General features: G+C 36.1%; 1 protein-coding gene across 1 annotated transcript in view; it reads left to right on the top strand.

The window, feature by feature from the left end:
* Window positions 1-2,480: 2,480 nt before the first annotated feature.
* The window catches only part of LOC129766195 (uncharacterized), a 69,664-nt gene continuing 59,901 nt past the window's right edge, over window positions 2,481-12,243 (top strand). Inside the window, exon 1 of the mRNA XM_055766704.1 lies at window positions 2,481-2,950. Within this exon, the coding sequence (XP_055622679.1) occupies window positions 2,827-2,950 (124 nt within the window). The 5' untranslated portion in view covers window positions 2,481-2,826. The remainder of the gene's footprint in view (window positions 2,951-12,243) is intronic.

Genomic DNA, 12,243 nt, shown 5'->3' with positions numbered 1-12,243 from the left:
ACTTTTGGGTTCATCCGGAGGGCCTGCTTCATAATCGCCCAATATTTCTCTATTGGGCGAAGCTCCGGCGCGTTGGGTGGGTTCATTTCCTTTGGCACGAAGGTGACCCCGTTGGCTTCGTACCACTCCAACACGTCCTTTGAATAGTGGCACGAAGCGAGATCCGGCCAGAAGATGGTCGGGTCCTCTTGCTGCTTCAATAGTGGTAGTAAGCGCTTCTGTAGGCACTCCTTAAGGTAAACCTGCCCGTTTACCGTGCCGGTCATCACGGAGGGGCGCTCCGCTTTCCGCAAGAGCAGATCGCTTCCCACACCATGTACTTTTTGGCAAACTTGGATAGTTTCTGCTTGCGAATCTCCTCCGGAACGCTGAATTTGTCCTCTGCGGAGAAGAACAACAGGCCCGGCAGCTGACGAAAGTCCGCTTTGACGTAGGTTTCGTCGTCCATTATCAGGCAATGCGGCTTCGTCAGCATTTCGGTGTACAGCTTCCGGGCTCGCGTCTTCCCCACCATGTTTTGCCTTTCGTCGCGGTTAGGAGCCTTCTGAACCTTGTATGTACGCAGGCCCTCCCGCTGCTTGGTCCGCTGGACGAATGAACTTGACAAATTCAGCTTATTGGCGACATCCCGGACCGAACTTCTCGGATCACGTCTAAACTGCTTAACTACGCGCTTGTGATCTTTTTCACTGACGGAGCATCCATTTTTGCCGTTCTTCACCTTCCGGTCGATGGTTAGGTTCTCGAAGAATCGTTTTAGTACTCTGCTGACCGTGGATTGGACGATTTCCAGCATCTTACCGATGTCCCGATGTGACAACTCCGGATTTTCGAAATGAGTGCGCAGGATTTATTCACGACGCTCTTTTTCGTTCGACGACATTTTTCCAAATTTACGAAAAATTGACAGTGAAACATGGCCAACGTGATCTATACACTCTTATCTGATTATAAGCGAAAGCTGAAGATATAATTCCTAAAAATTAAATTTCTACAGCGTTTTTTCCGTGATGCAATTTGATGTGACACACTCTTTACATGTCCCAAATTTATCTTTTCCTCTATTATAGTGACTTTCAACACATTTCGGCTGGTTCGTCACTTTTACTTCCATTTTTGGAAGAATGTCGGGAGTGAGAATTGAACTCGTGATCTCTGCGTGAGAGGTATGGATGTTAAATATGTTTTCCTCAAAACTATCGAACTTCGTGGGTGATTTCCAAAATTGTTTCAATCTACCGAAAATAAATATCCGTAAAACATGTGTAACTTGTAATATGTAACTATGTAGCTTGTAAAAAAAATTAAAATTCGACGCATATTTCCTATAAGAGACAGCATGTTTGGCGCTGAAACAACTTTTTGTGCTGATTCCAAATACAATATGGAGCATAAAATTTCGACTTCCTTATTCTGACTTTCTCACGCGCTCATCCGATGTATCCGATTCATCTTACGTAAATCGTAACCTTTCATTCAGCTTTTGTTGATAAAATACATAATATACACGAAATTTCAGCATACAATTTATTTTACTATCCAAAGCGACACGAATATTTAAGCCGGCTAATTTATTGACTATCGCTGAATAACAAATTCTAGAACACATTGAACAAACCGTTTCAAACGGCTCCTGCGAATATGAGAACGGGATGGAGCCAGCTGTAACGAAAAATGAACGGAAACACAAATCAACTTAGTTTTCCAAAATGAGTTTAAAGGTAGACATGTAACATTTAGAACAAATCAAAACAATAAAAATGTTAAACGGGTTTTTTTCTCACAGTGCTGATGAAGAGTTTTCTAAAGAATCATCAAACGAGATGCGCTTTACTAAACCGGTTTCCCCTTCTGGCGAAATGTTCCGATAAGCGACTTTAGTTTCTCAAGCCGAGCCTGCGCAAACGGTCAATACATCCACGATTGATTACAGAACTCGCCTTGGCGGTGTTCAAAAAACGTTCTTACGCTTTGTGTTTGATTCTCTTTTCACAATCGCCACTTTCGCGATCACATTTGCTTAATTCCACCTAAATCTCAGCTTGCAAACACACCACCATCCGAATTGAGACACTGCAAATTTTAGTATCATCGACGCAGCACTAGAGACCGACTTCAGCAGTCAGCTGCCAGCAGTCTATCAACAAGTGGCGCTCGAATAGGTCGCGAATTACATACGGGAGACGGAGAGTATCCTAGGTTTCAGGTGTTCCGCGAAACGTGTGCTCAACGTTCGTTTTTCGTCTTCGGCCGTGAACAGAATAAAAAAAACATACATATAAAACACAAGTACGCAAGTGAAGATGGCCAACAACATGAAAGTCGCCGGGGGCAAAGATTCACGGCTGCCATTGCCGGATCGGTTCGGTGGTTGCCATAGCTGTGCGAGAAGGAACCGATCGATTCTCGGTAAGTTGGATAGGTTTTGTTCGAACTCTCCGAAAAGAGAGAGTGATGGCGCTTGAGTCTGATAACAAAAAAGGCAATCGATGTTAATAACAGCTCAATTTGGATGGTGGCCATTGCCATCGGCTAGACAAATCGCAGCCGATACATTACAAAGTGTCAATTGATATCAATTTGGATTTTAAAACGATACGAAGTTGGATGAAGGCGACGTTGTGAATAGTTATTATGCGGAAGATGTCGTACGCAAAGCTCGATAAAGGAATCTTTGATCGAGCAACGCAAAACAAACGTGTATAAGCGAGATGTGTGTAGATTAGTACTCATTCAAGTTTACAACTGATTTCCTCATTCGCACGTGATTATATATTCTGCAAGGAAACTTTTTTCGTGCCCATGTAAAAGTGAAACCTTACGAGTATGGCGTTTAACTCAAATATGTCTATAAATCGTCCCGGGCGCATTTCATCTGAGATGTTGGAAATGCAGTCGGTTGAGTCTTCTTGCACAAGCGAACGAAGAATATTGATGGGCCCTGACGACGGTAAGGCGAACGTAGTGAAAGTGATCATCGATCGTGCGATTCAAAGAACAAATGACAGCTTGAAGGTTGTGAAGCTCCCATTATTGCATAGTTCGCTATTATGTAGATATAAATGATGTTACACCGTTTGTTTACGTGATCACATTTTTGCTGCTGTGGAACATTAACCCATTAACGACCAAGCTGTAAAAATGATTTTTTCAACAAAAGCATTGGTGTAATTTTGATTATTGGCGTTACAGAAGCCTCAATCTTCAATAATTATTTTTTTTCCGTTCTTTCTCTTTCCGAAAAATGACAAATATCAAAAAAGCGCCAAACAAAAACATTGGCCAAAACCTACATTTTTGTTCCTGTAGGAGGTTCAATCTGATGGTTTTCTTCCTACATCACAATGTGTGATCTTTTACTAAAGTAATATTATAAAAAAGTTTACATATTTTTGAATCTTGAAAGGTTTTGTTTTTTGTTAGGTTATGTGAGGTTATGTACTTTCCGCACGTAGTTACTGTAAACTGATTTTTATGTCTAATAAAGTGATACAAATTTAAATGAAATTGATAGTAAGTGGTAGCTAATAGACTAAGCTGTCATTTGATACTAAAACTTTATCATATGGTTGCTTTCTAAAGCCATAAAAAATGATCAAAGTTGCTGTTCGATTTTTCGAACGCTGGGCATAAAACGGGTTAAAATGACCAAAATTCTGAAATAGGGTGATGAACCACGTTGATTGAACAACAATAAACTGATCTCATATTTGACTCAGTTCGCTTCAGCGTAATTGTCGTCCACATTATCAAGTGTTAAACAATAGAAGCTTCAATCTGATGAAGGATTGATACACATACAACGTAACGTTAACCTATAGTATGTGTATCACACTTCATTCTTTTAGTGTAGCTATGGTTATCAGCAAGTATTCACGGTGTTAAGCGTGTCTTCACTTAGAGAATTTTTGACTTACTGTGAAGACAGTAAATTTTAATAATACAATTCTTACTATGCGAAGATTTTTTGCATCTTTCGAAAAAAAACAAAAATTGAACGAAAGTCTTGAAAATAAAATTAATCAAACGAGGCTTTCCCTAAGTGTCACATGTTTATTTTTTATTAACTCAATCAATAGTTCATCAAGACAATACTCATATCTTTATTCGTATATTTCGACAACAGCTCTTTGATATTTGACAGATAGGATATCCACATACCAGGCATACCAGTCACTTACACAAATGGTACAAAATAGAATGTAGTAACAAACAACGTTGAAAGAGAATATACAGAATCCAATTACACATTTGAAAAAAAAAGTTTTCTCATTACATTCATCAATAAAAAAAAGTCGAACATGTCACGAACTAAAATGTTTCATTTTTTCTTTGATTGCTTATATCAGAATAAGTATTCTATATTTCTCCGATCAAAGGAACAAATGGTTTTGTGACTCAAACTTTGTTTATTTACGTTTTCGATCGAGCCAGAATTTCTCCCAAGAAAGATTATCCTTCTGCAGAGATCTTTCTTAACTTTGTGACGTTAGATTCCTGCTATCCGCAGCTGAGAGACAAACATATCGAAAAATCTGGAAACGTTTATTCGAAATATTGAATTTGTTTCAATAGTTATACTTTGGGTCATGCGGAGTCAATAAAATTGATTTTTTAAGTGCATTTTGCTTGAAAAATAAATTTCTTGCACCTTTTTCCCCATGCTGTCTTTTTTCCGGATGCTGTCAGATGTTTCTCCTATAAAAGGAGAAAACATTTTCGTGACTCGAGATTTGTTAATTTACCTTTTTGACCGAGCCAGAATTGAAATAAATGCTGTAATTTGTGAATTACACAATTTATTTTATTATTTTTTTAGTTGTTTCAATTATAGAAAAAAGATCTAATAATATGATTCTATCGTTCAGAATAATAAACACCTAATATTTGGTGAGAAGGAAAATTGAATTATAATTAAATGAATTTCATGTCAACTCGTCTTAGGAGTTGGCAGTACCATTTCAGATAACAGTGAAACGTTGTGGGTGTGAAGACATGGCTCATTTAAGCAACTTTTTTTTTATCCCATTCATTTATTTAAGGCTCATTAGCATTTTAGCTGTAACAGAGCCGAATTTTAATCGAGTACATGTCACATGGTTATCATATCTATAATTAGCAAATTACACAGTTGCCATTCGCCAGTATTCCTTCTATACCATTACATATGGTACATTCACACAGTAGCCATTTAGGCGTAAGCGTATTCTGTCTGTTCTTCCATTATCCAGTTGGACCACCGGACAGCGGAGACAGTTGATTGATCATTGTTGAGTTGTTTATAGAACAGCAGCCCGATGTGTCTTGCAGAGCAGAGCAGTTGTATGGATGAATCGATTTTATTTCGACCGTGGATCGATCTCCATCGCTGATGATTGTTGCGTGGACGTAGCCTTTCTGTAACAACACAAAGATGGTCAATGAGGGCCCTGAGTTTTGAACTCACGATCGATCGCTTACTAAGCGAACGCGCAACCAATGTGGCTACGGAGACCCCCATTTAAGCAACTTAGCATACTTGAAATATTCGAAAAATAAATAGACTACTTTTTGGAAAAAGCCAAATTTTCTTTTCTTAGATTTTTACAAAAATTTATAACATGATACCTAATTTTTTTTTTGTCAAAGGATGAAATGTAGGAAATTATTTCAATTTTCACAAAAAAATTTTCGCTGACAAAAAACTTATTTCAAAAATTGAAATTCATTTTTCTCAAAAACGTATTTTTTAAAATTCTAAAATATATATACATAAATAACCCATACAATTTCCAACAAGTCGTCCATATATCGGAAGATGGGCACTTTTACAGGGAAAAAGTTTTTCGAACAACAACTTTTTCATATTTTCTTTTCAAATAGAAAAAAGGTTTTAGCAGAGCATTTAAAATGCGATAATCTATATATATATAAATGGATTTCTGTCTGTCTGTCTGTCTGTCCGATTCTTATGGACTCGGAAACTACTGAACCGATCAACATAAAAATTGGTATGTAGGGGTTTTTGGGGCCGGGGGAGGTCTTCGTGGTAGTTTGAGACCCCTCTCTAAGGGGCTGCCATACATATTAAACACAAATTTCTACATTACTCGGGAATTAATCAAGCAAATGAAACCAAATTTGGCATGTGGAGGTTTCAGGGTGCAATAAATGATTCTATGGTGGTTAGAATCTCCACCCCCCTCTCTAAAGGGGGGTTGTCATACAAATGGCACACAAATTTGTGCATTACTCGAAAATTAATCAAGCAAATGAAACCAGCTTAGACATATTGAGGTTTTGAGGTACAATAAATATTTCTATGGTGGTTAGACTCTCCACCCCCCTCTCTAAGAGGAGGACTGCCATACAAATGAAACTCAAAATTCTGCATTACTCGAGAATTAGTCAAGCAAATGTAACCAAATTAGGCATGTGGAGATTGATATGGTGGTTGGACACTCCTCCCGCTCTCTAAGGGCTGCCATACAAACGAAACACAAACTTCTGCATAACTCGAGAGCTAATCAAGCACAATTTGGGATGTGAGGGTTTTTGGGTATGAGGGTATGTTTCTGATGGTATGACGCCCCTCCCTCTTCTGGAATGGAGAGGGGGTCCCATTAAAATATCACACATATTTCAACCAAAAATATTCAAACCAAACAAGACGATTGAAAATTTTTGGAAAACTCTGAAGGAGAAAGGGAAAATTCGGAAAATAAATTCCCATATGTTCTACAATTACATAGTGACAAGAGCTGTTAGTCCATTTGATGTTTGCACTAGCGAAATTGATTTTTTTTTCGAAACTGGAAATGGATTTTAATGTGATGAAAGGCACTCCCATATCTTCTTCTATCTTTAACAATAAAAAAGTATCGCCGAATGTGTTGGTAAGAGCAGAACTCGAGAAAGGAATTGTCCGATTTAGGGCTGTCTTTATTCTATCATTTGTTCTGTAAAAAACATTTATGTAACGGAGAAACATGTTATTTGCAAGTGGTTGAAAAATCTTGAACGAGAATTGTGTCTGAAAATAATCTTATATTAGAATGATGAGTTTTAGTAGAAGTACTTGGAATTTTTTAGTAAAAGGTAAATTCAACGGGGTCGATTAGAAGATCAATCAATGAACAGTTCTGCGATTGGACTCATGAACTTGCTCATAGTAAGAAAACGTGAATGTTTGAAGGTATTGATAACAAAAAACAAATTTTGGGACCAAGACCAAGTTTGCCGGGTCAGCTAGTTGATACATAAAAATGTAACGCATAGAACATTAATAGCCTTAGCAACCAAAATAATTTCCTACATTCTATTCTTTGACTAAAATTTTGTAGGTGTGATAGGTTTTTTGTAGGTTTCTTTTTGAATTTTGTTTTTTTTCAACTCTTTTTTCGAAAAATCTTAATTTAAAAACTATAAGATCTACAAAAAGATGGTCAGAGAATGAAATGTAGGAAATTATTTAGGTTTTCATTAAAAATTATCAAAGATTTTTTTGGAAAATAATTTTATTGTAAAAAAAAATTGAAAATTAAAATTCATTTTTCTCGAAAATATATGCTTTTCTTTCATTCTGAAAAAATAGATATAAATAGCCCTTAAAATTTCCAACAAGTTTTCCATACATCGGACGATGGGCACATTTACATGGAAAAAGTTTTTCGAACAACGTTTCACTGCTATCTGAAATGGTGCTGCTAACGGCCAGTCGAGTTGGCATGAAATTCGTCATTAAGTTTATATATGTCAGTAATAATGATATTTCATTTCAGTTCGGCTCTTGTGATATGAAACGCTAGCATTGATTGATGAAAAAATGCAGTTCGTTTATTTTTATTAATTCGATTATTTTCACCTTTAATAACAAAACTTTCTCTGTGTAGCGGATTGTTATAAGAAAAGTAACACTTTTTTCCCCTCCTGATTATTGGATCTCTTGTGACATTTCTATTGGATTCTTTTTGGCAACCAATTTGATTCTATCCGCATGGCCCGCATGGCATGGCATAGCCACGATTTGAACTGTTTTTTTTTCTTTCTTAAAAGAGATTAAATATGGAAAAATTATGGGAAATGAGAAAAACTAAGCGAGACAGCCGAAGTATGTTCATTCAAGTCTTATACATTGATTTTGATAGCTTGCCTTTTTAGTGATCTCGAATGAAACAAATGTTTCAGTTTGTGTAATTAGTATTCTTAGTTGCATTAATGAAAGAAAAAGTTCAAATAATATATTTTTTGCGTTGAGAATCATAAAAATATAAAATTTGACGAGAAGTAAAATTGAATTGTTAATAAGTTTAGAACAATAATACTGAAATTTCAATTCCTGCCATAATGTCAGTTGGACCCTTATAATATGATGATGGTCTCGTCTCCTTCCCCTACAAAGGTTTGAGCAAGACGAGTAATCTAAATAATAATTTACTTTTTTCAGTATTGGAACCAGTTTAGCAAACTGATTTTATTTACAGATATTAGTTCGTATATAGTATTGCGATATCAATGATTTTGAACACTAGCATTAATTTATGAAAAAATGTAGTTTTTTTCTTTTTATTCGATTATTTTTACTTTTAATAAAAATATTTTTCCTATGTAGTGGATTATTATAAGAAAAGTAACATACAACAAGTATCTTCCCACCTTAAATTTTACATCTCGCACACATATCATGTCGGAAGCTTCGATTCTCGCTCTGACCGAAGGATTTGACAGAATGTATTTCATTTATCTTGTAACGCTCGTTGATTTCACAACAGACAGATTCACATTTGGTTTTCTTCTCCTTTAGCATTATTGTGATTATGCGACGGTGTACGGTGTTTTGATAAGTAACTATTTTTATTTTCAAAATGTTCAGCTTTTTCGTGAAGTTGAACACGTTATTTTTTGTCCAACTTTCTGGTGCTCTGATCACGTAAGTCTTGGCCCAGAAGTGGTCACTTCTTCATTCATATTTGGACAACGTTGAAAAAAATAAGCAAAAACGCACAATTATTGGAATGTTCCACCGATTCGGTTCGCGTTCCGCAAGAGCTTTTATCTCGCCTACTGTATTACCGACTACCTTCAAATGAAACTTCAAAAATATATGAAATAAAATACTGTACTACTTAAAAACAACTTTTTATTTTTCTATTGAAAATTACTGCTGATGTTTTACATTTTTGTGTGTAAATTCACGTGATTCACGTGATCTGTTTTTTTTCCTATTTAGAAACATCAAGAACATGTCAATTCCGAGAATTTACACACAAAAATGTAAAACATTAGTTCTTAGGGAGTCTCTACGCAAATATGTCATATATCCCAAAAGCTATAAGAGATAGAAAAATGACGTTTTCGACAAAAGTCCACATTTTTTTACCTTTATATATAAAAGAAGGATTTTCCCACGTACGTGTAAAATAGTTGACCAGATCTGTGTCGTCTATACCTGAGAGCAGGGTTGCCAATAATAATTTTCAAAAACCTGGAAGATCGCTCTTTAAAAAACTGGAAGAAAACAGGATCCTGTAAAACCGTTTTATCGTATACGGACATTGAAAATTGCAACGAATGGAAACTCAAACAGACGTCTACGTGCACAAATTTATGTAGTGATCTATGTATCAAAATTCAGGAATATTTTTTCATCGGGTCCCATAATATTATTTCAATACTAAAAAGAGCACACTCAATACCAAAGCAACACTGCTCAAGTGTTACTGTGGTATTGAAATTATAAAATATTGGCATTTAAAATCTATTTCTCTCCAATTTTGATATTATTCATTAGTATTTTACTTTAATATCAGACTTGTCCAAACTAAATTTGGGTATCAATATCAAAATGAGGTATCCTTAAGTATTTCCTCCTTCTCGAAAATATACTTTTGGAAAAATATCCATAGTATACAAACTTGCTAAAAAAAACACTATAGTGCAAAGCCTGCATTTTTTTTCGAAATATGCATCAAATAGGAGAGTTTAGATCATGCGTAATATTTATGCTATTTAGGGCTAAAAATCCTTTGAGAGACCATTAAAAACTAATATCCCTTTGATGTAAACGGGGACAAGATTACTTGGGTTTTATGTTCATGTCAATCAAAGTCAATGGAACTCATTGACACTAAGGTCTTATGAAATTTAAAATGGTTTGGAGGGCCTATAACATTTGATGATTATATAAACTCAAAGCCAGCAAAACACACGAGCTCTATGAACCTATTTGGGTAAGACTATGAACATTGCTAGTTGAAACGGTAGTTCAATTAGTCTCAACTAGGAGGACCTAAAAATTCGGAAGTGTAAGCAAGAAAAAAATAACACTGAGTTGAGTGTGAAATAAAAGAAAGATCAATCCACGTTAAACGCAAATTGGATCGAACGAACGATAAATGTAATAAAAAACTAAATTGGGCCAGGGATAGGAAGGGTAAGTGAGGGATATTGTTTATACATTTTGAATTTATTTCACTGAAAACTGAAGCACACATATAAAAACTGGATAAAACTGAATAAAACTGGATAAAACTGGATAATATTTGAAAAAAAAAACTGAAAGATTTTAGGGTTTAACTGTTAGACTGGATCGAGTGAAAAAAAACTGGAAGAATCCAGTTTAAACTGGAACATTGGCAACGCTGCCTGAGAGAGAGGAGCCAGCTCGCGTTTGTTGGGATCACCCTTATGCCAGCGCGAACCAGTCACAGTGAACCAAGGAGAAGTATTGAAATATGTAGAAAATTTCAACATGACATTTTTTGCAAGACATTTTATGTGAAAATAATTTTGAGGTCGGACTACATCTTTCATTTCTATACTGGGGTGTAAGTTCAAAGCTTCGAGAATGATAGTGTTACATTGGAGAAACAGGATTTTGAGCAATAAAACCTCTTCGCCGGTTGAAAGAAATAGTATGATAACCACTTCCTTCGGAAGATAAAATGTCCACGCGTTATATGTGTGTTACTTATTGATCCAAAAACCTGTTCCAATAGCTCTAAAATTCATTTGAAAGCAAGCTATTGAAGTCACAAAAATCTGTGTATAAGCAGGTGCCAGCTCGGAAATCCACTCAATAATAATTGTGCAGCGGTTAGATCATTTTGGAACCATTGTGTGGACTGCTGCAAAAAAAACAAACTTTCTGCTGTGAAGAAGGCGACCAGCAAGAAGAAAGATGCTGCTACTGCTGGTTTGGCTTCCCGAAAGCAAAAGTCAAACAAATCCTCAAAAATCGCTGCATACAAGCCAAAAACGCCGAAGCAATAGAAATAAGAAGCAGCTTCGAAAAAAAAACTACCGTCGCCACACATAACGCACAACACGAGAGAAAACAAGATAGTGTTTTCAGCAAATCAAATCCAGTTCTTTTCAGAAAGAGTTTATCAAATACTGCGGTCAAATACATACTTTTTGTAATTTCTTCGATCAAGTGCGCTCAACGTAAGATTACATCTTTCGAGTACTTATCAGGGGTGCAATGAATCTTGAGAAAGACAAATCATTCCTGCTCGACACTCACACAAACAATGTTCACTCATCAATGTCACAAACGGGAAGTGGGTGTTGTGAGGGAGGGCAGATTGAGCGCAACATTTATGTAGACTGATTGGAAGCGACAGATATATTGGAAATGGTATATAATTTGCATACCATGCATTTGCATCACACATAAATGGGAGAAAGAATCTTGACCCTTTCCGTTTTGTGGACAAGACTAATTGGTTCACCTTCACTATCGGTCAATTCGATTGGATCTTCAGTGATACTATTGCCTTGATTAGCGACCTGCATGTCAAATTTAAAATTTGCATATTGATATTAAAATTTGCATCAGTGATGGGCAGGAATATCATAGCAAAGATGACGAGAGACTGGTAGGATAATTCTCATCTTCTTCCGAATCGTGATCACTGCCTGTTAAAAATGCAGACACAGCCTCATTTTTAGTCAACCTATTATTATTTCCATCGGACTCAAACATATTTCCCTCAAAATGTACATGAGAGAAATCAATGTTAACTCTTTTCATTGGAAGATTAGCACTTATTTTATATATTCCACACACGCTGCATATTCAAATTGCATCGGAGAATATACAGTCATCGCCCACATTGCAAAAATCGATTCACTGAGCTTGCAGCAATAGATCAACCTGGAACCAGTGCAAGAATGAATGAAAGAATGAAAGAATTCACGAAAACTGAATGAACGATTGGAAAAAGTCACAAATGAACCCAAACACCCATAAATTCACACAAG

Source organism: Toxorhynchites rutilus, chromosome 2, assembly GCF_029784135.1.
Source record: "Toxorhynchites rutilus septentrionalis strain SRP chromosome 2, ASM2978413v1, whole genome shotgun sequence".
Taxonomy (NCBI): domain Eukaryota; kingdom Metazoa; phylum Arthropoda; class Insecta; order Diptera; family Culicidae; genus Toxorhynchites; species Toxorhynchites rutilus.
This window is presented reverse-complemented; position numbering and strand designations above follow the sequence as displayed.